At 36.8% G+C, this 27,550-nt stretch overlaps 2 protein-coding genes and 1 long non-coding RNA gene across 9 annotated transcripts; 1 reads left to right on the top strand and 2 right to left on the bottom strand.

Annotated features, from left to right (window-relative positions):
* Nucleotides 1–69: 69 nt before the first annotated feature.
* LOC149737113 (metabotropic glutamate receptor 4-like) lies at nt 70–15,420 on the bottom strand. Its single transcript, XM_089876305.1, has 21 exons — nt 15,256–15,420; nt 14,730–14,788; nt 13,850–14,002; nt 12,796–12,885; nt 11,927–12,076; nt 10,287–10,467; nt 9,736–9,861; nt 9,113–9,274; nt 8,639–8,800; nt 8,010–8,095; nt 7,458–7,614; nt 6,737–6,853; nt 6,411–6,508; nt 5,798–5,928; nt 5,336–5,468; nt 4,856–5,056; nt 3,855–4,131; nt 3,425–3,507; nt 1,018–1,160; nt 706–782; nt 70–410 (listed from the first exon to the last, which is right to left on the bottom strand). Exons 1-21 carry the CDS (start codon nt 15,326–15,328, stop codon nt 331–333), a joined length of 2,739 nt encoding a protein of 912 aa, XP_089732431.1. The 5' UTR covers nt 15,329–15,420; the 3' UTR covers nt 70–330.
* Nucleotides 1,155–27,513, top strand: LOC149737111 (uncharacterized). Of its 7 annotated transcripts, none has more exons than XR_016384881.1 (11): nt 1,155–1,807; nt 17,406–17,524; nt 17,876–17,987; nt 18,810–18,985; nt 19,477–19,578; nt 20,229–20,322; nt 21,124–21,229; nt 21,928–22,067; nt 22,257–22,334; nt 22,408–26,792; nt 26,950–27,513. It is a non-coding gene; the product is annotated as an uncharacterized LOC149737111 (long non-coding RNA). The 7 variants fall into 7 exon arrangements; XR_016384882.1 differs by having other exon boundaries at nt 22,394–26,792; XR_016384879.1 differs by having other exon boundaries at nt 22,196–22,334.
* On the bottom strand, nt 17,095–24,211 carry LOC149737112 (cyclic nucleotide-gated channel alpha-4-like). Its single transcript, XM_089876308.1, has 14 exons — nt 23,794–24,211; nt 22,984–23,187; nt 22,383–22,505; nt 21,918–22,060; nt 21,579–21,717; nt 21,108–21,255; nt 20,775–20,833; nt 20,177–20,327; nt 19,877–19,979; nt 19,428–19,582; nt 18,808–18,982; nt 18,355–18,458; nt 17,827–18,028; nt 17,095–17,559 (listed from the first exon to the last, which is right to left on the bottom strand). Exons 1-14 carry the CDS (start codon nt 24,209–24,211, stop codon nt 17,215–17,217), a joined length of 2,469 nt encoding a protein of 822 aa, XP_089732434.1. The 3' UTR covers nt 17,095–17,214.
* Nucleotides 27,514–27,550: the final 37 nt, after the last annotated feature.

Raw genomic sequence — 27,550 nt, 5'->3', positions numbered from 1 at the left:
GACCAAAGTTGGTTCATTTCGGTACCGTGGCACAATAGTTACTGGTATGCCTCTAGCGAACAGTTTCAATTCAAGGCTCGATGCTGCTATTCTGGGCAGCATATATGTATTTGCGCAAGACACGAGTTAATTAATTCAATCCTATGGTCACTAATAGGTTGTTTAAATTGTCAGCCAATCCCTATACGGTCTAACTCGTATGAAATTCTTCCTCTATTACAGTGATATATATGTTTAATTTCAATATCAAGTGACGTTCATTCGTTCACGAGCGTTGTCTTATAATCTCATCGGCATAGAAGTACATGGGGTGATACGTATAGACCTTGTTTACAACTTGGCGTTTTCAATTGGTGTCATCTGGAAAGACGAGGTGCTGGGAGGGGCTCTGTTATAGACAGAGTTTTGACCTAAATAAATAGGATTTATAAATCACCGATTTTTTTGAGTGTGCTGTTATACGCTTAATTACTGAAAGGTAATTGATCCGACCCAGTGGTCACTGATGGGTTGTCCAAATTATTCGGCATACACAAAAAAAAGAAGAAAAAAATCATTGCTTATAAAACTATGCACATAGTGTATGGATAATGGGCCAATCATGGCTTTAATCCCAGGGTCCATGGCGTGCCACGCTATGGGACCTCGCCCACACAGAATAGAAATGTTCATAATATATCTGTATAAACGTGTATAAATGATTACTTTGTGGCTGATGGTTCGCCGTTGTCAGGTTGTTAGGAGTTTTGTTCGCATCGGTGTTAGAAGGCAACTGTTGTATGCTGAAAGGGAATTGGTTGGTTACATTTAGCTCATTAGGTATTTACGAAATCTAAATAGAATACTGTGAGGTAAGATGAAAAACGTTATGGCTCGACGTGTCGCTATTGTGGGCGTGTATTTTTCCTGTACAAGACAGCATTCCACGACATTAAAACTCAGTGGTCCTTTATTATGGGTTGTTAAAATTTTAACTATACATAAAAAAACGAAAGAAGCATTCATATTTATTGATACCTTGATGGCCTTGCTGTTGAAGACATTACGGTCTTGGGTGTATTTAGTTCGGGTTGAAATAAAATGACGTAACATCGGAAACCGAACAAGCAAACTAGAACGGTGATTGCACTGAGACTGAGGCAGATGGAAAGTGAAGCGATCTATATTAAGAAATCATTTGGTCAGCATTTACCAAAAGTAAAAAGTAACTCGGTATATCATAATCTATATGTAAGGTCGGTGCGTCTGATAATTAAGGTCCTATAATATCTCATTATCTGTATCTTCTTTTAATTCTGATTTAATCTACAATTCAATGCTGAAATAGCAATCAACGGGTTTCAACATTCCCCACTATTAAAAAACCAACATCATTACTGTGACGTAAGTATTGTCATTACTGTGGCGTAATCAGCGCGTGGACACGTAAGTGTCTTAACAGCGTAAGGTTACTTAACGAACTACCCGCGATAACATGACGAAGCAATTATTATTTTCCCCGTGTTGTACAGAAAGCTGATGCAATCAGAATAACACGGGACTTGTGTCCGAGTACGGCGTTGCTAGTTCAGGACTACAGTACCAGCTGTTTCATGCGGTTTGGTATTGCGTGGATATTATCAGCGTTTTCATAGCGAAGGCTTTAGTTTTAGATACTGAACAGTAGAGATGTTGTATTCACATGTATTTACATGTATTGCAGTAATTGGTGGTGTATTCGTTAGGTGCATTTAAATAGTTCTGAAATGTGATGACAGTGATAACAAGTCGTTGCTGATTTGCTGCTGAGTTAAAATCAAAGCATTTCGTAAGTTGTATTTGTGTTTGTTTTCATATATACTGTATATGCCCTTTACGTATTTTTAATACTGTTTTTACGTGATGTGTATATGAACGATGCTACATAAGAAAATGTTTTTAGTAGATATGCGACCGATATTTGTATTAAGCCAAAGTTGTAACCGGGTAGTTTCGTATGTATGTCGTCTCGTCTGTTTTGCCAACGGTTATAACCAAAGTTAGTATAGACCAAGTTAGGAAACGGATTGTAAAACAACGAGTCTTGTTATCCATTGTCTCGCGTCTATGACGTCATAGTCGCCACCATTACGGAGCCCACGGTATAGCATTTTATCATTGCTGGGTGCTGTTTTTCGTTTAAATATTGCGATTTTTTAAAAACTAAGCACTTCTGCGCGTAAAAATGGTTTTCTACTAATGTTATATCTTATCACAATAATAAACCTCACAAAAATAATCAACTTTTATTGAACACTCAATCGATTAAAGAGTAAAAAAACAGAAAATATCAGGTTTACTAGCCAAAAACATAAAAGAACATGTTTAAAATATAAAAATACAAACAAAAATAACATTACCATAAATACAAACGCATAACATTACCATAAACTGGTGTATCTAGCTGCAGTTTTGCATGTAAATTGCCGTGATTTTACTTTTTGGCTCACAAACTTAACACGTATACCCGGCAACGAAACTTAAGGTATCTGTGTAAAATTTGCCTAATATCAAAGTGACATTGAGGAAAACAATACCAAGTTATTATTTTTGGTCCTCTGCTTGAATTAGTAAGCTACCTTTTTTGCGTTACGGGTCTTTATGAAATCGGAAAACGCGAACACCTTATCTGCTAGTACTTAAGCAGTTTGAAGCTGCATGTCCACTCATGTTGGGTTATAAATGTAGTAAAGAATAGCTCTGTAGATTCGTAGGTATGATCATATACTATTATCGTATTATGTAAACTAAGCTGATTTAATCGCCAACGTAAAGTATCCTGTTAAACCACACTGTACGCCGAAAAAACAGTCAAAATATTAATTTACTTCACAATTCCTAGATTTAATATTATATAACAAGATTTATATTAGAAATTATATTTTTAATGTTAAAACAACCGCTATACGTGTTTTCTAGCTTTGTATCGCTTACAAGAACTAAATAAACACATGCCGACCATGCATTTGTATAGGCGATTCACGCTCTGTGGGCTCCATAATGGCGGACACGAGCGCCGTTTCCTAACTTGGTCTATAGTCTATACTAACTTTGGTTATAACAACTGTTTGATAGCAGGTAAAGGCGCTTTTTAGTCTGTTGCTTAAAAACAGTGCATTTGAACTCTCCATATTCTTTTCGCTTTCTCTTGCTTAATCTTATTGCGCATGCGCATAAAGGGTAATGTATAGTGAGTGGGGAAAGATGGGACACCTTTAAATTTTCTTTGTTTACTATACCAACTGGGACGAGAAAATAGAATGAAAGGGTGTCCCATCTTCCCCCACCCCACTATATAACCACAAATGTAATGTGAATTAAAACAGAGTGGAAATTAAGTCAGACCAATAACTCTAAAAGCCAAAGCTTCCGCATTACCTTAATACTTTAACGCTAAAGAACTTACCTTGATTCCAAAGTTGTAAGTGTTGGTGATATATATTGGTAAAAATGCAAGCCATATTACACAGGAAGCGTACATTGTAAAACCTGCACAGATATTTTAATAACAGTATATGAATATGAATGTAACTTATTTTATCTTCGCGTGGTCGGCAAACGACAGTCGTTATAACACGGGTGTTTATATACACCTCGTGTCAGCTTACGAGTTATGACAACTTATTTAAAAGCCAGCACGAGAATACTTTATACTTTTAGTTGTAAGTATAGAGTGTGAACGGTTACAGAGTTATTCTGTTCTATGTTATTTTATGTTGTTGAGGACCTTGTGAAGGACCTGGGATTTATGGCCTTTAGATGAGCATACGAAAGAACGTACATGTAACATCGCCTATATAGGCAACATACCATGCGTACTATATTAATGAACGTACCAATATATTGAGTCTCATTAAACCCGGTCGGTACATTCCTATTAACTGTTGCCAACACAGTACACGCAAGCATAAGTAGTGCTGGGACCACGAGCCCAGCTAAAACAGAAACATCTTCTAAATCCTTACAACTTCTAAACGCGACTGAAGACGAAGGAAAAATTACTTCTGCTGGGGTTTGCCTCACCCCAAACCAAACTCCCACCGCCAGAACTTGCAGCAATGTAAATGCGAACATTGTTATGATTTGGTATGTAGGTCGAAGGAACATTTTGACCTAAAATTGAAAAAAACGTTTTATTAATAACAGTATCGTCGCCTTTAACTATAATAAATTCCACCAATCCGACCCTGATCTGGTGCTCATATAGGGTTGAACGATTCTTATGTAATGAAATACAGTAAAGATCCGGTGCTACGAAATACGTAACAAAAGGATTAGAACCCCAGACGCTACTGTAGATACAATAGCAGACAAACAAAAAATGTTTAAATATACAAAACGGAAACAAAAATATTTGTCAATTCAGTTGTACGTAGGCGGGGCCTTTTGCAATAATGGCTCCAGTATGTTTTAAGCAACTGTTATTTTGTCTATAAGTAGCCATATCTGCGTATACGTTGTACTTATATAAAGCGTATTTATTGTAATCGAACAGATAAATAAATTTTACGTTCAGCATTATTTCTGTTGTGGATGGGCTGGGAGCCGTGAATCGAACGCGTCAAGTTGGTCGGACTTTTCGTGTAGTTCGAACGATGTATATATAATATAGTAGGGTGGGGAAAGATGGGACATCTTTTCATTCTGTTTACTCGTTCCATTTGGTGGTAAACAAAGAACATTCAAAGAAATATCAAACCGTATACTCACGACTTACATAGATCGTTGTTAATTGTTTAAAACACGATCAGGATATTTAAATATCACGTGCTAAAGGTGTCCCATCTCCCCCCACCCTACTATATATATATTACTGTATTCGTCATAACTAACTTACCTCTGGCGGGAGAACTTTCTTGGATTGAAATATAATCACAACTCGTATCGTCTTCGTTAGCAAGCCAGAGTAAATGATGGTAGGACCAAAGCATAAAAATAACCTTGCAATTATACAAGTTGTATCTGAGGGAGGGTAGCACAGAACAAAAGCATTTGCAAACGACATGAGAGATCCGAGGAGAATAAACGAACATAACTCCTAAAAAGTAAAATAAATATACTAAGTTGGGGTAAGATGGCTCATGTTTTGATTTCTTTTTTCGTCCCATTTGGTAGTTAACAAAACGATATTTACAGAATTATAGATATATATATACAACGTAAAAAAATCCTCCTCACCCCCCCAAATAATTTCCCACAAAGTTGAATACGTTGTATCTCGTATAAGCTGGCACAAGGTGTATGAACAGCCGTGTTATAATGACTGTCGTTGCCCTTACCACGCGAGGATAAATAAGTTACATCTCTTCATACTTACTTTGCCCGATGCTTTTACGATCGGTGTATCCCGTCGTGTGTAATAAACGGTAGCAACCATTATCGTCATCAGGATACCCAACCCCGCTACGATTAAAGATGCGATTGCATACGGTGTGTCATATTGTAGCACACTGTGGAAAAGTAGGGGATCAAAAAACGGTAATTTAAACAGTACAGGAGTCCGGCACCGTGCCAAATGATTACAGTGCATGCCACGAGCCCATCAGGGTTACTTATGCGAGGCTCGACCCTTGTAGACGTATGTGTCCTTTTCCAGGACCGACAAATTGGTTGCTTATGGGTTGTCTCAAATATCATCTACAAAAAAGCACCCGTATGATAACGCGTATGCAGGCACAACGTGTATGAAACAGAACGACTGTGTTATGACTGTCGCTACCCGCCACGCGAGGATAATAAATACATTCATTCAACATCATTAACTGTTTATTTAACCCACCGTATAGCCAATGGAACGCATGCATCTTTGTTAGCGCTCGGTTTTTGCCCGATAGGACAACTCATACATTCTGTTCCATTAGAACTCACGTATTGACCAGGAAAGCAAGCCTGACATTGCCAACAGCAAACCTGCGGATAAAAGTTAATTTAAGTTTTGCAATCTTTTATATAGTAGAGTGGGGCAAGATGCTACACCTTTCATTCTATTTACTCGCCACATTTGGTAGTAAACAAAGAACATTCAAATAATTATTAAACCGTCTCCTTACGGCTCCCGTAGACCTTTGTTATTTTTTTAAAACAAGATCAGGATATTTAGATATTATGTGATAAAAGTGTCCCATCTTCCCCCACACCACTGCTATACTGTAATGCACTTTACCATACATATATAGTGGAGTGGGGAAAGAAGAGACACTTTTTCATTCTATTTTTCCATCTCATTTGGTGATAAACAAAGAACATACCGACAATGTAGCAGCGTCGAGCCTTGAATTCGGTAAAATCAGTCTGGCGTAAAATACCATATACCAGTTACACACGAGTAAAAAAGTCGGTTTCAAAACGAAATTTGCGTTTGCACAAGAGCAGTTTATTTATTTTTGACTTACCGAAGATTCAATTTTTCTCGCTTCCCCGATCTTGCACGGTTGGCTGCACACGGAAGTGACGTCAATCGTATCGTTATATCTCCCATACCACGAAATTCCTATGGAGAAGCAACGTGTGTGAATTACTTTATTAAATCGCAACAGAACACGAATTCCTAATCTTATATATATTTATTTATATGATGTGTGTAATAAATCGTATGGTTTTTACACCACTTGCGCACAGGATAAAAAGCAGCGCAGCACAATACTGACTTTTCAAAAATTGTTAAATTAAAATTATATTTTTAAAAATATGTCTACAAAACGGAGAACATTTGACTCACTTTTGTTTTGATATATTCCAACGTTCTTCCATTTTTGTTCTCCCAAAAATGACGCAATATCGTAGATTGCTGCACCGTCCTGGTTTGCATCAAAGCGAAATGTGTTGTTATTTATGCCTGCGTAACATAACATAACTTGGTATTTATCTTTTTGACCACACATTTATGGGGAATGTAGTAGGGTGGGGGAAGATAGGACACCTTTGGCAAATATTATTCATATATTCTGAACGTGATTTAATAATTAACAACAGTAGATTCGTGGGGATACGGTTTCATAATTCTGTTAACGCTTTTTGTTGAGTGCCAAATGAGACGAAAAAAGTGCAAAAGTGTCCCATCTTTCTCGCTACTATATATTATAGTTAAAACCGTTATACATATATGGGCAAATATTTGCTTAGTTTTCCAGCACTTAAACGTTATCAGTTTAGATAAAGTTAAAGATAACGCATCAAATACGAGGGTATTATATTTATTTAAATGTGCCAGAAAGGTTCAACCTCAAACATTACACACGGGCATAAGTGTCAGCTGTAAGCGTTTAAAGTGATAATTTAACATAACTTATTCATGTTTAGCATACTTTCTTACTTTTATATTTTTTAAAACCATAGAAATAACAAAAGTTACCCTAATATTAACCATAGTATACTGAAGAGGGTGTTTAATAATATATAACACTAAAATATATAACACTTAAGGTATATGACATGCATACCATTAAGTGTGACGTTCTTTAGATAAGGGTAAACGTTTTGAGGTAATTTAGTTCCATTTTTCCTCACGCTTGCACACAACCCTGGTAAGCCTTTACACGCATCACGAAGATAGTTATCGAGCGAATGCGCTAATGCTAATACAGCGTCTGCAACACTCTGCAAAAATGTATATATATGTTACATAAAACACCCACAAAGTAACATATACATGGTAACTCGTAAGCTGGCACGAGGTGTATTAACACCCGTGTTATAACGACTGTCGTTTTCCGGCCAAGCGAGGATAAAGTAAGTTGAATGAATGAATAAATGAAAGTAACTTACTTTATCCTCGCGTGGCCGGAAAACGACAGTCGTTATAACACGAGTTTACCACCTCGTGCCAGCTTACGAGTTACAATGTATGTTACTTTGTGGGTGATTATTTTTGGGGGGATTTTTTCATTTTTTTATGTATGGCTGATAAATTGGACTACATTCATTCATCCATTCATTCATTCATCCATTCATTCATTCGTTCGTACATCGTCGCTATACATCTTCATAATAACCTGCATTTTAGCTAGTGTGGTGTACGTTGCCGGGTCTAACTTGTCGTTGTCCGTGCACATTCGAACTGTTAAGTTTACTATTGAACCTGGGAATAGAAATGTTAAAAATTCGGCACCCACCAGTTTTAACTGATACGTTTTCCATATAAATATAGCAACGCCTACATTTCATTACACTGAGTTTGTTAATTTTCTTCTCTTGGTTATTTGGAATCAATACATTTATTCGCATCCACAATAAGGAACTCACAGCTGATGGGTTGCAAATATTTAATTATAGCAGGTTACTATATATATATATATATATATATATATATAGGCCTATGGGGCAAGGTAGGACACCCTTAGAAAAGTAAACCCACATTTTCAGACCGTGTTTTAACAGTTATTAACGCTTTTTAAAGTCACAGGGCCACGGCTATATATTATTGTAAATGTTCTTTGTTTACTTTTAAGTTGGCGATAAAGTAGATTGGAAGCCATCTCACCCCAACTTACTATATAATTGTGCAAATACTTGAATAAAACAACAGTGGGTTGCAAGTATTTAGATAAAGCAGAACACACTGCATGTAATTGCAGTTGGAAGAAAAGTTTGTCTAGTGGGTAACTACCTAACGGGTAATTACCTGGAAGCTGACACTTTAGTTTAGAAGCTAGATACTCTGCGAACCATGGATTCCGTGTACTGGGAGTTCTGTTCGCGTTAAGATGATTTGCAAGTGTTAGGTTCGTCATATACGGACGTAGATTCGTAATTATGTTTCGTTTTGGTTGAAAAGTCAGTGACTCTGCGAGGAAAGTTCAAATGATTGATTTATCTCCGTTTCATGGGGCCCACCATATACGAGGGTAACGGTTTACATTTTACCAGTTGTATTTGATAGACAGCCATATAGTATAACAAATGAATTAGTTGTTTATATTTTGCACTTATTGGTTGTCCAAATTATCACCCATGTAAGAAAAAACGAAGAAAAAATTCCTCCCCTTAATGATTTATCAAAGTAGCATACATGCGATCACTCGTAAGCTGTGGTTTTCGGCCACGCTAGGATAAACTAATTACATTCATTCCCTATACACACTTAGCTCATACTCACGGTTTAATGATGCTATATAAGTAAATTTGAACCTCTGACTTGGGACTTGTCCCGCCCAACCATCTGAACCAATAAATAAGAACCGACCACGTGACTGCGGGTTTTCGTCTGCAGCTTTTATAATGCCTTCTGCATCGTTGAGTTTCGTGAACAAGATTACAGCTGTAAGGTATACAGAATGTTTTTAAACATAAGATATGTATAGTAGGGTGGGGGGAAGATGGGACACCTTTAGCACATAATATCTAAATATCCTGATCGTGTTTTAAACAATTACTAACGGTCAATAGGAGTCGTGGGCATATAGTTTTATAATATCTTGAATGTTGTTTGTTTACTATTAAACGAGGCGAGAAAATAGAGTTAAAAGGTGTCCCGTCTTCCCCCACCCTACTGTATATTCGTGAACTGAGATATACAAAGCTGTGGCTAAAACTTTGGTTGTGTGATAGAATATTGTATACACAGTGTGTTCGTAAGTCGTCACTGTGCACTTGCATACTCATTTACAAACATGTATCAGTATAGAACCCAGGAGGTAGTTATGAATGACAATTATAAATGATGTTGAAAGTGACCCCTGTTATCATCAATACAGGCTTGGACTTATTTTGTTTTATTACCTTTAGCCTTGTTTACGTTAATAAGATCGTTAACTATTTTCTTGTAATCTCCCTTAGTTGGGTTTCGAGGTAATGCTCTCGATACTGCGATACAAATACCTCGTTTCTTCGCAGCGATGTCAACCTCTATAAAGAAAAATATTGAATTTTTACAACAACAGTACAAGCTGTATTGTATAGAATATTCTAATTGTTTTTAGGGCGCCATATCTTAAGTTAAAAATATGCTTTTTTATTTAAACTTTTGCAAGAGTATAGGCTACATAATAGCTTTTATTTGTCTATTAGATTACAATAACTAACTAGATTCACAAATATTTAAAAGGAAAAGACAAGATATAGCGATATTAAACGACCCGCCACAGAACGATAAAGAAGATACTGCGGTCATTCGTTTAACTTAAACAGCGTTATATTGGTTACGTTTTTCGTCTTATTTGGTATTAAACAGAGAATATTTACAGAACTATACACCCGTATCTTCTTATTCCGTAGTAGCATACATAAATATTTAAAGATAAGAGTTAAACTTCCTTAAACGACGGCTTTACCTCGATTTCCTCGTATACCGTACAAGTCGTCCTCATATACTACAGACATGTAATTCCACTTTCTTTCTGCTACAAGATCAACCATTGCTTCGGCCTGTATGGCGTCGTTCGGCACAGTGCGGAAGAAATAAGCAAACCTGTTTTTGTTGCTAAGATCCGGATGCGTGGACCACGGGCTGATCTATACGAAGTTAGAAATAAACACAAATTTACATTCGTAATAACTTGTAAGCTAGCACGAAGGCTGGTACATGTATAAAACAGAACCCTGTGTTATAACAACTGTCGTTTACCTGCCACGGAAGGAAAAATTAAGTGCAATTTTACGTATTACACAGGTGTAGTTTTATACATATAGTAGTCGGGGAAATTGGTACACCTTTAGCACATAGATCCGAATATCCTGACCGCGTTTTAAACAATTAACAACGGTCTATGGGAGTCGCGAGGATGCGGTTATTTCTTTGAATGTTTTTTGTTTACTACCAAATTGGACGAGAAAATAGAATGAAAAAGTGTCCCATCTCCCCACCCTACTATACGTTATGTATTTCCAGTTAATATTACGATGAGGAATTTAGATCAAGGACAAGTAGAAGTTTTGCCAGATCGCAATAGACAGTCTTTTTGGCGTCGGTATAAAGTTTTATATAAATAATATAACAGTCAACTCTTAGAGGTGCACCTCAAACTTTTATCACTATACAAATCTATATTTAAAAATAGTTTGGTATTTTAAATCTTCCAGTTTGCATTCTTATTCACAGTTTCTTAAACGTCTTACTCAGTTGCTATGAGTAATAAAAAGTATTATGACGTAATATGAGCTTATTTATTGGCATGTCTTGTGCACAACAAGCATGCAGTGAAACATACATGCAAATTTGCATTGCCGACTATACACATATGATGCTGGGGAAAAACAACTGCATGAATCCGCAATATAAACAATATAGGGTTTAAGACTAAGGATAAACAAGTTGAATGAAACTAATTTAATTAAAGCCCAGTCGCTATAAAACAGATTTTCTGTTTTATACACCTCGTGCCTGAATAAATAAATGAAAGTAACTTACTTTATCCTCGCGTGGCCGGAAAACGACAGTCGTTATCACACGGGTTTAGCACCTCGTGCCAGTTTATGAGTTACCATGTATGTTACTTTGTGGGTGATTATTTTTTGGGGAATTTTTCATTTTTTTATGTATGGCTGATAATTTAGACAATTACCTATTAGTGACCATTAAGGTTGGGTAAATTGTCGTTAAGTGTCTTGTCCAAGGACACATACGCCCACAATGGTAGCAACGTCGAGCCTTGAACCGATTACCTCTGGGTTACAGGCAGGCGCGCTAACCACTATGCCACGGCGCCGAATTGTTTACCAGTTACAACGTGCTCAATTTTGTGGGTGATTTTTTCTGTATTTCTTATTTTTTTTTAAATGTATTGCTGAGAATTTAGACAACTACCTATTAGTGACCTTTAAGGTTGGAGAAATTGTCGTTAAGTGTCTTGTCCAAGGACACATACGCCCACAATGGTAGCAGCGTCAAACTTTCGCCTGATAACTCTGTTGTGCTCGCTAACTTCTTGTCACAGCGCAAGCGTAAAATTTACAAAGAGATAAACCTAGTTACCTGCGGTATTTTAAAGATGCTCAAAAGATTTGCTGTCTGGATTGAAACTGCACTAGATGACGCGCCTATAACTCCTGCTAGCAGTACGGGTTGTGAGCCAGGGGGGTCGGAGTTCGAACCCAGGAACAGGGGGAGAAATGTTGTAACCGCCTGTGGGGTAAAATTAATTTTGCGTTGAATGAATAAACGTATGTAATTTAACTTGTTTATTCTCGTTTCAGAATCGCATCTAAAATGTTTTTTTTTTATAAAGCTTAATTCAAAATAGGTCCTAATATTAACCGGGTTTTAGGAGAGTTGTTTGGACCAGAGTTAATATTAGTTTTAAACAGCTCTCGGCAAACTTGCAGCCTATGTTAAATTAAATAGATTCTCTGTTTATTTAATATAAATGTTATGGAACGTATCTCCGCGTAGCGGGGGCAACTATTTCAGTCGTTATAACATTAGGGTGTTCTGTTTCACCCACCTCGCGCCAGGTTTAAACACCTCGTACCACGTATCATTTTCTGTAATTTTAATAAATGTATTTGAATGTTATATTGAGGTTTTAGTTTTATGTAGCTCCCTAGCAATTTCGAGCGTAATGTTTCATGACATTTTCTCAGATAAAATTGGCATACAAAACACACACGCAGTAAATAGTGTGACCTAATTAAGCTATTAAAAATAGCTCTTCGTGCAACGCCGTTTAGTGCAATGACGTTCGTTACCCAGACGAACTTAAAATTCCTTTTTTTATGGGTGAGGTCCTTGTCAAGGGCCTGGGATTTAGGCCAGATTTAGCACATTACCCCAACACCTGGAAAGTCCATTTAAGTTAAAGTCTCGGCACCGCATCGCAGTCAGACACGTATTAGTTATCTTACCCCTTTTAAAGCATGAGTGTCGATATCACATGTGTCGATCATCAGGGAGCCGAGTTTCACTCCGCGTAAGATGCTGTTATCCGCGTTAACCTGCATGAAAATGTAATTAATTAAATGAATAATAGTGGTCTTGTGCATGCATTGATCGCCCCTAGGCTACAGGTTCGAGGCTCGACGCTGTTATTTTTTTAACATGTGTATAAAAAAATACGAAATACCCGTGAAAACATGAAAAGAAATACACGAAAATATAGTAGGGTGGGGGAAGACGGGACACCTTTAGCACATAATATCTAAATATCCTAATCGTTTTTCTAACAATTAACAACGGCCTGTTGGAGTCGTGAGGATAAGGTTTAAAAAATTTTTAAATGTTCTTTGTTATTACAAAATTGGACGAGAAAATGGATTGAAAAGTTGTCTCATCTTCCCCCACGCCCTATACTATAACCACCGTTCTGTTTTTTTCCTGCTGGTGGGACAACGCCGGTCGTAATAACACGAGTGTTGTTTAAAACACCCCCTGCCCCCTTATGAGTTACCACATATGTAACTTTGTGGGTAATAGTTTTATCTTTTTTGTAAGTAAGGCTCACAATTTGGTCAAACCATTGGCGAAAATGCCCAATGGCTCATACGCCCACAATGGTAGCAGCATAAACTATATTGCATAAACGATGGAGATAGCTGTCGATATTCATTTTAACAGGATATGATCTATCACACGGCATGCTGCTAAACAGGATGCATAACACAATGTAGAATAGGAAAGTTACTAAGACGCGTACTTGTGTATATTGGTCATCGGTTACTAAGAACCCATGTTGTGTCTACCTAAATAAATATCCTGTGTATAAATACGGCATCTATCTAAATACATTACATGGACCAGAATTTACTTATAAATATTGACACCATTTTATTTTGTAAACGTTCTACCTTGTTCAAAACAATAAAACCTCGGGATAATTAGTTACTACCAGCATATTATCAAGGTGTTTTAACTACCGTTTTCCGGCCACCCGAGGATATTGCAAGTTACATTAGTGTATACCTTATCTAAGACTAAGTTAAACGTTTCAACGGATTGAATTCCATCGTCACTTATAGTTGAACACTTGTCGCCCGTCCCCCTCTTATGTACACGCATCATTCCGCCAATGAAAATATCACCGGGTCGGTACTGGACCAGATTTCCTTTAGCGTTCTGCAATTTAGAAATAACTCGCATTATACCCACAACGTTACATTCTTTTCTATATGAGTAAGGTCCTGCAGTGTGGCAGGGGACCCATTTTATCGTGGGACCCTTTTTTACCTTTAAAAACCCCACGAAAAGCAAGACCAGAGGGAATAGGATTCATTTCTTTCCCATTTACAAACATTGGCGATCGAAATCTGTTTAGGTTCCTCAGACCTACAGGACTGGAGCCTTGTATCGTTACATAGTAGGCCGTGATTGTAACATAGCCCACTCAATAATATTTATTTCCTATTGTGTAGACATACAAGCTCACGTTTTAATGGGAACCACCGCGGCTTATAAAAAACTGAATAAGCGCGGTTACTGTAAAATACCCAGAACAGTTGATACTTCCTGTTACAATCGCGGAAGCCATAACGTTACAACGCTACATATACACGGACGTTGCATATAGCGTATGACGTGGCCATGCTATGAACACCATAGTAATGAAACAAATAATAATTCCGTACATAGTTAGTACTGCGTGGGGAAATGAAAAACCTTTAGCACATAATATCCAAATATCCTGATCGTGTTTAAAACAATCAACAGCGGTCTGTGGAAATCAGAAGAGTTTTATAATTCTTTGAATGTTTTTTATTTACTACCAAATGGGACGAGAAAATAGATTAAAATGGTGTCCCATCTTCCCCCCTACTGTATAACTATTAACTTCCTTATGGAGTACCTCATACGCGGCCGATCCTGGTGGGACGTAGTTTTTGATGATAGTGTTGTATAAGTTATCTGTAAAGATATTGTATTTAATATACACTGTATATAATGTGCATGGTAGTAGTACACTGACCACTAAAGCAAATATAGTAGGATGAAGGAAGATGGGACACTTTTTTTAGATATTATGTGCTAGGGTGTCCCATCTCACCCCACCAGTACTACATTTAGGAATATTTTGTTTTATTTCCAAAAACGTAATATGTTACATTACGTATTAGTTTTAACCAAGAAATGCAAAGGAACGGTAGAAGGATACTGGAAAACGCACTGTTGGTTAAGTGTATACACGAGTTACCAGTTATACCAATTAGGATTAAGAGTACAAAGCCAAATGAATATAAAAGGGGTCGGGAATATGTGGCCAATTCGAAAACTATATGTAGACCAATACAGTGCACACTTAATGTTGGACCCTGTCGTATATTTAGTAATTATTAATGTAGTTATAAGAAATAAAAATGCGCATGAAGACTTACCGTTTGCCGATAATTGCCTGTCATTCAATAGCATTAAAACTATTACCGACCTCACTACCGCTCTAATGCCCATTACGGTTTCTAGTTGTTTCTAAAATGTGACAACAGCGGAGCAGTTTTTACTTTCCTTTAACTATCAAGCTATACTATAGTCTCCTCGGAAATTCAATTTAAATAAAAAATTGACGATGCCCTTTAAGTGAAATATATCTCTTATATTATACAAACTCTTAGACTTGATTTTTGTCTATTACATATTTCCTAGTTTCAAACTATTCCCGAGGTCGACTATGTGTGCTTTGCGATTATGAAAGCCAACTATAACGTCGGACATGAATATTTTATGTTCATCAACGCTTAAATGAACACTTGTTCATTCATTTGTTAACTCTCACCTCAACTAAATTTAGCCGTACCAGATGGTGGGATAAGATGGGACGTATTTTCATCTTATTTCCCTGTCCATTTAGTTACTTAGTAGTAAACAAAGATTATTCACAGAATTTTATAACCGTAGCCTTGCGATTCATATATAGACTATTCGTAATTGTTCAAAACACGATGGGAAAACACCGCATTAGGGTGCCAAATATATCCCATTTTACCCCACAATACTATAATCTACTGTCTATCTATACACATTTTTACTAACGTGGTACCGTGTTTTAAACCATTTCTGCTACGCTAATATTGCTTAGCTTAGGTAAACACTCATTTGCAGTACGCAACTACCGTTTCGCTTACAATTAAAACACGGGAAGTACTACAGTTATTTTGCAAAGCTCAAATTGAACTGCTGGCGGAGTCACTTCGTCATCGCTGTATGATTCATATTGCGTTTAACTAAACATAAATACAACGCGGTCATGTAAGCCAGTACACTATGATCCGGGCAATACATTTTTTTAGCTGGTTCAGTTTTATTTTGTATTGGTGAGGTGGTCTTACATCAAGCCACGCCACGCGACCTGGGCTAAGGAGTTGGCGTACCACCTCTTCGATCTGATTATGATTCTCGTGTAATTTAAAAACCATAAATTTAAATAGACACACCAAAACAGACTGTTCTAACTAAAAATTTAAAACATTAACTTCTAACGTGTAACCACAACAACATCTAATAAACTGTTACCTCTTACAAAATCCCAAACTTTACCACTATAACTCCAACATTGTTTTGAATTTGACGAATAAAATTAGAACTGTCGAAACAGCGATTTTATTTAGCACTCTAGCCCGTTAACCCATATTAAGAAATACACCTCCATAGTTTATGTCACATGTCAGTAATATATCTAAATTTGGGATATGTGGAACTAATATATATATATTATAGAAGCGCAATGTGTTCTTAAGAGTCCCGTCTTCCCCCGCGGTACTATATATATAATCTTCAATGTTATGATTATACACGTCATTTATATAGTTTGGGACAAATTTAACTTTATTTGTTGGTCTAATGACCGCCGGAAACTATGTGTTGAGTGGCGGGCAATGACCAACGTTATAACACGGCTGTTTTGTCCCGTACAACTCGTGCCCTTATGGGTTACCAAGCATGTAACATGGTATCTCTTTGTTGTTGTATGACTGATAATGTAGACAACCCGTCATGCAGCGCTAACCGTTTATCGTATCGATTTTTATTCTGCACGCATTTTAGTTTTACCCATAGAGCAAGATACTTGTCCACACATGTCGGAATATAACCCTTTGTGATATCCATTATCAATTATTAGATGTTTTAAACCCAAGGTATATTTTAAAAGTAACATACGGAATATAACAGATACTATCTAGCGTTTTTCGGCAACGCCAGGATAAAGCAAGTTACATTCATTCTTTCATTACTATATGTATTTTTTTTGACACGCAGTACAGTCTGCAATACACAGAGGATACGGTATACGGTAAAATACGGTAAACAATATTAAAAAGCGATATATGTGTCAAGTAGAATCATTTTAAAGTGTTTAGTGAGACAAGAGAGCCGTAAACATCAAGCGGTGTTTCCTGTATAGCACTTGGTCGTCTATACTTTGAATTAGATTTCGTCGAATTCGTTGCCGAAACTGGCAACACTGTTCGTTTACGGTTTTTTCCCGAATACGTCACCGTTCTCGTAAATAAGTTGTTTTGTTTCTTTTCAGACGTTGCTAAACTTTCAGCTGATGACGTAGATGGATCAGTTGTGACATCGTTCTCAGTGACGTCATCTTTATCTCTGATGACGTCATTAACGCGTCGGTCGCGCTGTTTGTCGGTTTCGGTGAGTTGTTGTTGAAATGTTGATATTTCTTGGTTCTGTTAGAATAAAAATTATAACAAGAGAGCATAGCTCTAATGAATAAGCACGTATCGTTTTATTTTTATTTTTCCATAACCTAAAATAGGCCAAATAGTTCTGTTAACTAAAGGGTGCCTGATTTTTGGTAGTGTGCTTGACTTTGGAGCTGTGTAGGTATTAATTACTTGTTAATTAAGCGATTTTACGCAACTATGTTTAGCAAATAAATTATGACGACTATGCACGTTATAGTTCTAGTGATGAAAATAGTAAAATAAATTTACCCAAAAAGTATCCAAAGAATATTTCAAATGCTCTTTGTTTTGTTGGTAGATAAGATTCAATTTGTTGGCAATGTCTGGACGAACTATAAGGCCAATGTTTTTCGGAAGTTTCACCTCTTCTTCTTGTTTCCTACCAGGAGAGGGAGGTAGAGCACTGTCGGGTGAGCTACCATGTGTCCACCTTGATCTGTCGTCTGATTGGCTGAAATGTTAGGAATTTTTACTTAAATTTTCATAATTTAAAAAAAAGGCAACCTGTAATAATATTTGGTGCATTTTAGTTTCTATATGGGTGGCATTTTTGTCCAAATCTAGCCTGGAAACAAATACCCCACCAACATAGAATGGAATTTAATATGCGTAGGGTCCTTGCTGAGAACCCAGGGTTTAAGCCAGATTGCCCTTTTATACATAGTGTATTTAACAACTGTTGTTTTGCTGTTCCCCTCTCTTCGTTCTTTAAATAAGATGACTTTTGCAATCATTTTCAAAATGCTTAATAAAAATTGTGATATAATAATAACTCACGTTATTGTTGTATATCTTGTGCTTTCCAAACTAACATCCACCCCACTGATAGATTGTGTTTTTGCTGTTGACTTTTTAGCAGTGGAACCAATAGATTTATGGCTCTGTGAATTATAATTTATAATCAAAAGATGCAATCAAATTATTATAGTTAATTTTTTAGACTAAGAAATTATATTCAACAACATTAAAAGCGTTTAAAATGTTCTTTTAGTTGGAATCTGTTCGGTTTACCTAGAACAATATTTGAAAACAGTTGCTTTTAGATATACTTTTTTATTTCTTGTACTGACATAGCAACAGCTGTTTTACTGCCTGTTATCGGATTAATTAAAATAAAGTTTTTTGGGCCCTAAATCCTTAAACAAAGACCTCACTTTTATAAAATAAAATTAAAACTACAAGATGTTTTATTTTGTATCAAAATGTATTTTATAATTAACTACAACTTACAGAGACTTCCAGGTTCAGAACTTCAATTACATCTGCAGCTCTCAGCATATACAGTTCTGTGTAGCCACAAGCAGTAACGTTGCTGCTACGTTTTAATGTCTGATGCATGGAAAGGAAATTCTCTTCCCCAAATATTTCACCGTCAAGGACCAGGTTAACATGGCCGTCAATTTCTCTGGTAATTAAAAAATAAAGTTTTATGGTTCTGTGGGGTAAGATGGACTTCCACATATAGTAGTTACGACATTTACAGAATATAGTAGGGTGGGGGAAGATGGGACATCATTAACACATAAAATCCCAATATCCTGACTAACGTTTAAACAATTAACAATGGTCTATGAGAGTCGGAAGGATACGGTTTTATAATTCTTTGAATGTCATTTTGTTATTACCAAATTAAACGAAAAAATGGAATAAAAATGTGTTCCTTCTTTCCCTACCCTAACATATGTGGATTTGAAACTTATATTATAATTTATGGGTTTTGTATTGAATTACCATTTTTTGGTAAAGAAATAAATTAACATTTACATTTTTGCAAATATTGCTGCTACAGCCATGGAATTGAAAGAGATAATCAATATAAAATAGACTGTGAAGTACCAAGTTTTGCTCACCTTATATTTTGTAGCACACCACTTCCCACAATGTAAACCTCCCGCGCAGGTTCCCCACTTTTATAAACAAACTGCCCAGGAAGGTAAACCAACCTCTCCAACTTTCCAATCAACCTTCTTAGAGTGGATGAGCTCAAGTTCATCAGTTCAGGTATCTGAATATGAATGGTTGTAACTTAAATGTGGGAGATGTGTTATTTATTACACAGGGGTTCTGTTTTTTTCAACTTGTGCTCGCTCACAAGTTATTATGTATGTAACTTATTTGTCCTCATGCGGCTGGCTACAACAATATTTATAACATGAGTGTTCTGTTTCATACACCTCGTGTCTGCTTACAAGTTACCACATATGTAACTTTATGAGTGAATAAATGTAACTTAAATACCCTCGCATGACGGCTTATTAATTACCAATTTATTCTAAAAATAAACATAAATTGCTCAAACCTGTTTAAATGCTGCGTAACAATCATGGTTTGTGATCTCATTTCTCACAGACAAAGGAAGATGACGTAATAGTCGTCCTTTGTCTAAATGACCCAACTCAGAACTGAAAAAAAACATGTTTTTAATTTTTAAAAGTAATTCTTGGAAGTATGGGGGGTATTGGTGGGAAAATTTAAAAATATGGTAAAAGTAAGTTTAAATTAGTTTAAACTTTAAAAAAACAAGTTAGAATATGGTTAAACCCTGCTATAAAAGTTACAGCTAATAAAAGGATTCAATATGTGCTTAAAAGTTATTTACTGGTTGAGCATATGTTGATAGAACAATTCAACTTTGTGTCTTAATTCCTCAGGTAGACTTGTCCTTGCAAAGTAATTCCTTGTTGTTTGGATTTCATTTTCCAAAGTCATTCTACGGGAAAGTTGTCCATGCACAAGACTTGACATGTAAGCTGGAATTTATATTTTTATTTAAAGGGAGCATACCAAGGAAAAGTTTAATTTGTACATTGACAGAAATGCCAAATTTTCAAACGACTTTTTAAAACCAAAAGCACTTTTCCAGGTAAATTTTTTTTTTCTCAGTTTTTTTTGTGTATGTAGTCTGATACCGGTTAAATATATACCTAATTTATACGTGGAGATTTAATTTACACCAAACAGTCAAAGTTGAAACTACTCCTCATGGGTGTAGTGTTACTCTTATATATAGTAGGGTGGGGGAAGATGGGACACGTTCTATTTTCTAGTCAAATTTGGTGGTAAACAAAGAACATTTAAAGAATTATTAAACCATATCCTCACGACTTTTATAGACTGTTGTTAATTGTTTAAAACACAACCAAGTGTCCTATCTTTCCCCACAGTACTATATGTTGATGTCGTGATACATAACTTACCTATAAACAATGCCACCAGAATGATGGATAGTAGTTGAAGGAGAATGGTGTATGCGAACCTGAGTTAAAAAACGAATGATTATTACTTTGATTGGCTTATATTAAAAAAAAATAAAAAAGTCCCACCCCCAAAAAAAATTCACCCATCAAGTTACATACGTGGTTACTAATAAGCGGTCACAGGTGTATAAAAGATAATATTCATGATATAACAAAATCCACTGGCCCCGTCACATGAATAAGAGTTACATTCCTTCATATGACTAATATCATAGCACATATGTTTAGGAATGTTTTAAAACACTCACTTAAAAAAAACAACTTATTACTTACTGCCAATTTGTCTCAGGTAAGGGAGTTCCCCCAACCAGTGTCAGCACTTTTATCGACCAATAGAAAGAGTAGGAATACTGCCGCGTCACAAACCCGTATTCCGGAAACAAATTTGGATCGGGGTAAGACCAGCTCGTAAGTAAGTTACCTGGTCGTTGTAAAATGAAGTTTAAGTTATAGTGAATTGATAACAACAGTGTGGGTTGTGAGGTAAAGTTTAGCTGGCAATCCATTAGCTGGAGTTTTTTTTGTTTTTAAATGTTCCATAGGTCCAAAAAATACCCACTGTATGATTTTTTTGTAAAAAAGTTGGGCGTTCATGTTGAAAAGGAGCTTTAAAAAAATGTGTAGAATATTTCAGACATATTTACTGAAGTCTTGCTGTATAGCAAATAAAACATTGGAAATACATGACTTTTTTATACACTATTTTTTATAGCTGCTAAAAGCTCTTAACAATTTATTACTTACCATATCCATTAGTAGCCGACAATGTAAAATAGACACAAGCATTGTAATGCAGGATAACCAGGTAACTATGCATAAGGTTCAGGAATCTCCAGATGTTTGGAAACTTTGTGTTGCTTTCAACCATCCTTATGAATGTCAGCTGTGGAAGAATTTAATTTTATGAATGCCTGTCAGTGTACATTAGGTGTGAACATATTTACCACTCTATATATGGAACTAGTATAGTGTTTATATATTTGTAGCTCGTAAGCGGGCACGAGGTGTATCAACACCAATGTTATAACGACTATTGTTGCCCCACCACTGGAGGATAAAAAAGTAAAATTCATTTATATTTACTGTTCTGTAGAATCTTGCAATCCTGTTCATCCTGTAGTAAGGGTTGATGTGGGAGATGAAGAAAAGGTCAGATGGGAAGATGGAGATCACATCGAAGAGGATCGTCCATTCATGGAGGCGATGCCGGACGATTAAGTTATGGTCTACAATGTTAGTTTAATTTGTATGTTAATGGGAATGCTGTGTCGCAAATTTGATGTATGATATATATATGGACACTAGGACACATATATAGTTATAATATTTATTGTATGAACTTGTTAGTTTTATCCTTGCAGGGCGAGGCAACGACATTTGTTATAACACAGGTTTACCGTTTCATACACCTTGTGCCCGTAGGTTTAAGGCTCGTTGCTGCTACTGTTGTGGGTATGTTTTATTGGGCAAGACACTTATACCAACTGTCGTCATGCAAGGGTAAAGCAAATTGCTTTCTTTAACGCTCATGTATGTATATATAAATACCATTGATATAGATTCCACTTTTCAGGAACTTGGTCCTAAACTTTATAAAGATGTCAATCACGTAGATGAGATCAGAAATGGCGTCCATGGCGAACCACACGCCCTGCCAGGGTGTTTGGATGTCTGAGTACAACAAGTTTTAGTAAAAATGTCACCAGCCAGATTGAAAAACGTCTGGATTTTTTTTAATAGAAAGGTATCCTAACTATAAAAAAATTCTTCGGAATTAGCTTCATTTTTTTTCGCTGTAATCTCTACAGTATTTTCGTTTTATTTCACTGAGTTGTGATATGTTTGTGATTTATTTTTGCATTACAAAGTCAAGTAATACACATATCGATTATATCAGTGTTTTCTAATTTGGTGTACCCTCGCATGGCGGGCCAACGGCAGTCGTTATAACACGGTTGTTCTGTTTTATATACCTCCTGCCAGGTTACAAGTTACCGCATATGTAACATACTAGCTATATGCGGGCACCTCGCCTGATAATTTATAATATAGCAATGCGCCAGCACCCTCCGTGCTAGGTTAAATCTTATTTTCCATGTCTGTTCGCACTATAGGACCTCTCCCATATAGAATATGAAACGCCACGAACCTGTTACGAATGTAGCTCTAAGCGGGATCGTCCACAAGTTGTAGAATAAAGCTATTGTTACAACCATCAGCCAATAATGAAGGAACGCGGTATCCGGTCTGTACGTTCGCCGCCATAACTTGAATGAATGAAACTTCACCAGCGACCAGAACCCAACCTCATGCGTCACTGATGACGTAGGACTGACGTCACTCTTGTATTTATCTGGAGATGAATGTTGATTGAATGTAACCTTTTTGTCTATGGCAGTCTTTGTTTTAAAACCGTCGTTTCCATGACACTTGAAGATAAGTCAATGGTTGTAGCTTATTTATCCGAGGCAGGCTTGTTCATCCGCCATACATAACATACATGGTAACTCGTAAACTGGCACGAGGTGCTAAACCCGTGTGATAACCACTGTCGTTTTACGGCCATTCGAGGATAAAGTAAGTTACATTCATTCATTCATTTATTCATCCTCGGGTATAGCGAGGCAACGATGACCGTTACAACACGGCTGTTCTGTTTCATACACCCCGTGCCAGCTTACAAATTACCACGTATGTAACTTTGTAGGGAATTTATTTTTGAATTTTTCGTGTGGCTGACAATTTGGGAAACCCATAGGTGCCCACTGGGTTGTAAAAAAATACCGTTAAAAACACAGACGCCCAAAATGGTAGCAGCATCAAAACTCGAACCTGTGCCCTCTGGACCAGGCGAGTTACCCAGTGTGTCAGGAAATATTTTTAAATAAATTGAACATTTCCCATTATGATTTTCAGTTTGCGGTTGATGACGTAGGTTGGTGGCGTCATATTTACTTACGGAATGGATGATTGACGTCATTTTCGGAAGAATCGATTGTGATCGGATAATTGCTCTTATTGTTCATATTCGAAAATAATTCATCTTGGTTTGTTACGTAATAATCGTCTATTGAGGTCTGTGTGACGTACGCGGGGTTATTAAAGGTCAATGAACTTTGTTGAAGTTCACGCATCGGTAATTCTTCAGAATGAAACTTGTGACGTGGCGAATCAAACGATTGTGGCGTCACTCTGTTAGCTATGATGTCACCACGACCAATGTTCACCAAACTTTTGAAAAGTTTCGAAAATTTTCCTTTTTTTTCTTTAACTGTGACGTCATTATCAGCGTCTTCCGGCTTCGAATCAGCTGTTTCCGATTGATCTGTCTCCTGTGACGTCACAGACCGTATGTCCCAAGTATCCGGATTATCCATTATGACGAAACAAACACTTGCACGTTATAGTTATAACGTCACAATCTTAAACTATTTTCTACAGTATTTATTTAGATTCAGCGCCTACAACAACTAATTTAATGACGAAATAAATATAATAGGTTGGGGTAAGATGGCCCATGATTTCGTAGTAAACAAAGAATATTTGCAGAGATAGTATCCATATCCTCACGACTGTAAAAAAGACTAACTATATCTACTAAAAAATCTTTTCATTCAAGTTTGATACAATCAATATGACGTAACAACTAAATTAATGACGAAATAATAAAAATATTCCGTCATAATAACACATCCTGTCGTCTTGACTTTACAATCGTTTTAAATTCATCGTAAGATGAAGAATCAACGACGATCCAGTTTCGTTTGTCGCGAATCGCGATTACACGATTCACGCTTCTACTCCTTTGTTACGTCATACGAGGGTTAAAACAACTCGACCCCAGCAATTGTTCTTTAAACAAACTTACAATCGCGATTATGAGGTCACAGGTAACGCGATATCGAAACATTAATTGTTACGAAACAAAACCATCAATCAATAAAGAAACGACCGTTTGTTGCGTGACACTGACCATTGTTACGTAGGTATCGTTTGAATCATTGTCTCAAAACCGGAAATCAAACAAATTCAAGAATTCGATCTGTTTTTCCCGAATAATTAAAATCAAATGACGCAGTTGTTTTGTAACAATAAAACAAAGAGAAATCGACGTCAAGTCGCGACGAAGTTGGGTATTGTCTCAGTTAAGCAAAACGTTTGTACTTCACGTTTATAAATGAACGTTCGTGACCGTCGGCATGACGTGTACCAGTGCTTCTCTTCCAGTAATAGTTTAAGTGTTGGGGTAAGATGGTCCTAGTTTTCATTCACTTTTATCGTCTTATTTGGTGGTAAACAAAACATATTTACAGAATTATATATTTCTATTCTCGCCATTCTATGGGCGTCTAGGAGAACGTAAAACCTCCACGCCCTGGATTCGAACCGCTAACATCATCGGGACACGGATTGCCATATTTTAGGTCACTTTTTAAAAAATCTTCTCGGTACCTCAAGGAAAAAAAGTTTTGTTGCCACGCCCATTTCCCTTTGTTCTTCGAAGGGGTTTGCGCTCATAGAGCATCGATCGCGTGTCTAGCACGAGACAACGTATTGGAACACTTTCCCACGATTCTAGGTGTGACGACACAATAGCATCGCGTTGACCGCCACAATCACACCTGGGCCGCTGGAATTTCCTCGCGAGGTGGCGCTAAGTGGCTCTAATCTGTCTCTTTGATTGCGCTGGCGAAGATTAAGAAAAACGCGCATAGTACTGTAGGGTAGAATGAACACGACTAGCCTAATAATATCCCATATTTCCCTAATCGTGTTTTAACAATTACCAACGTTCTTTAGTCGCAAGGACAGCACGATTATAAATCTGTAAACATTTTGTTTTCTACCAAATGGGATGATAAAACAGAATGAAAATATGAACCATCTTACCCCAACCTACTATATATAACTCTCAAAACCCTTGACTTGTATTTTGCAAATATTTGACGGCGCTATTATGGCGCTATGAAATAACATACGTTGCTACAATATGTCGTAACAAACATTACAAAATGCCCAGAAAAACTGAAGGCGCTAAATCTCGGAAACACTGACATTTTTTAATCGGAAACACTGGCGCCTGTAATAATTAAATTACGGAATCAACGCCGAAAAAATGAGCAAATTCCTGCAAAATTGGGAGCAATTTCGCGCTTTTAGGATAAATAAAGAAACAAGAAAAGAAGATTTGGGAAATTAACGAAAAATAGGAATTCTTGGTTTCTTTTTTATCCTGAGCTCCTTGCTGAAATTTTAGTGTTAATCTGCTGTTGCAAGTTTGCATCTCACTTGTTGGTCGTTCATGTTGGAATGATGTTGTGTTGATGTCGCATGGCTGTACTTCTAGTTTGGTTCTTGAGCTTTTTAAACGCTCTAATTTCGTTCTTGATTTGATTTGCACATTCTGTTGCGCATTGTTGGTCGCCAGATTTGGCAGTTGTTGTTATTGTTGTTGTTGTTGTTGTTGTTATTGTTGGGCTTTCGACCCACATTGTGTCGGCCGAGGTTGGCTTTTTATGCTTCCTGTTAAACCGAGTCGGTTTCATTTATTGTTTGGCCGCAGTGGGCCATTTTTGTCGGTTTTAGGTTAATTTAATTCATTTTTTTAAGGTTGTGTTGAAGCTTTGTGTGTGGTCGTATAATGTTATTGTAAATTAATGCTCTTATTTGGGATGTATTATAAGCACTATTATATTCAGTATTGTATGCTATACTATATTTATATATATATGTATAGTGGGATTATTTTTCTATTATAAAATATATTATTACTCTTATGGGGGCGGCTTAATTAGTATATTCAATATTGTATGTTATTGTATTGTAAATATTATTCTACTGTGAAGTATTATTACTGTGGAAAGGGGATTAATGGTTTAGTTTCAGGAACAGGTTTTGTGCGCGGATGTTCACACTGGGAGAGCTACGTTCCTACGACCTTGCTGCCGAAATACAAAGGTAAGGTTTGCGTTCCGACTTTCAATGCTCTTGGGGGTAACACATTTGTCCACAGCAGCTTATATAAAGACTGGTTTTCAGTCTTTAGCGCGGCCTATAATGGCGAAGGGTTTGTTATTTAAGAAATATCAAGTTATTAACCCTCTGTTTCAAACAGACAAGAATGAAGCAAAGATTGAAATTGTATCCGGGTTCTGCAGACGGAGACGGCAGAGAGGAGTGGATGGAACAAAAGCTTCAACACCAGTACGGTACAAATTGTAGTACTGGTGAACGGTACCGTGAATTTATTACTAGCACGTTAAGGCTTTAGGGGGGAGTTCTCGAGCGTGGGCCAACTTTTCGTTGGTAAGATTAGCTGCACTTCGTGTGTTGTATCATTTTTGTTAATCGCACTGTCCCTTTACGCTCCGTATTTTTGTTGACTTACCACGAAGAGGCTCTCCATAAAATGTAAATTTGCGCAACAATGCTGGGTTTAGGGTTATTCTTTTAAGTAGGGCATAGCTCCAAACAGAAACACATTTCTTACAGGTGGCAAATGGTTTCATTCCCCCACACATTAGGGTGTAGAATTTCTTCTTTCCTTTTACAGGTTTTCTTATTTCTCTATATAGTTATATTAGAATTGTTGCAGGCAGAATGTCAGTAGTTGTCAACCCAGCAGCGTTGCATAAACACACAATTACACACAAAATCAAATTTAAAAACAAACACATTTCCACTGCTAACTCGTCGGTACCTTGTCGTGGTGCAGT

This window comes from Ciona robusta, chromosome 4 (assembly GCF_009617815.1).
Source record: "Ciona robusta chromosome 4, ASM961781v2".
Classification (NCBI taxonomy): domain Eukaryota; kingdom Metazoa; phylum Chordata; class Ascidiacea; order Phlebobranchia; family Cionidae; genus Ciona; species Ciona robusta.
The sequence above is the reverse complement of the archived record's forward strand: the minus strand, read 5'-3'. Positions and strand labels throughout refer to the sequence as shown.

What these genes read in the sequence shown, in the direction of transcription:
- LOC149737113 (XM_089876305.1), bottom strand. Translation starts at nt 15,328, where the DNA reads ATGGGCATTAGAGCGGTAGTGAGGTCGGTAATAGTTTTAATGCTATTG. An exon ending in ACTAAAGTGTCAGCTTCCAG is followed by an intron (nt 8,096 to 8,638) that starts GTAATTACCCGT and finishes TTCTATTCCCAG; the next exon opens with GTTCAATAGTAAACTTAACA. An exon ending in CGAGAAAAATTGAATCTTCG is followed by an intron (nt 5,929 to 6,410) that starts GTAAGTCAAAAA and finishes TTTTATCCGCAG; the next exon opens with GTTTGCTGTTGGCAATGTCA.
- LOC149737112 (XM_089876308.1), bottom strand. Translation starts at nt 24,211, where the DNA reads ATGGATAATCCGGATACTTGGGACATACGGTCTGTGACGTCACAGGAG. An exon ending in TGACGTCAATCATCCATTCC is followed by an intron (nt 23,188 to 23,793) that starts GTAAGTAAATAT and finishes ATTCATCTCCAG; the next exon opens with ATAAATACAAGAGTGACGTC. An exon ending in TTCTGAACCTGGAAGTCTCT is followed by an intron (nt 18,459 to 18,807) that starts GTAAGTTGTAGT and finishes TATAATTCACAG; the next exon opens with AGCCATAAATCTATTGGTTC.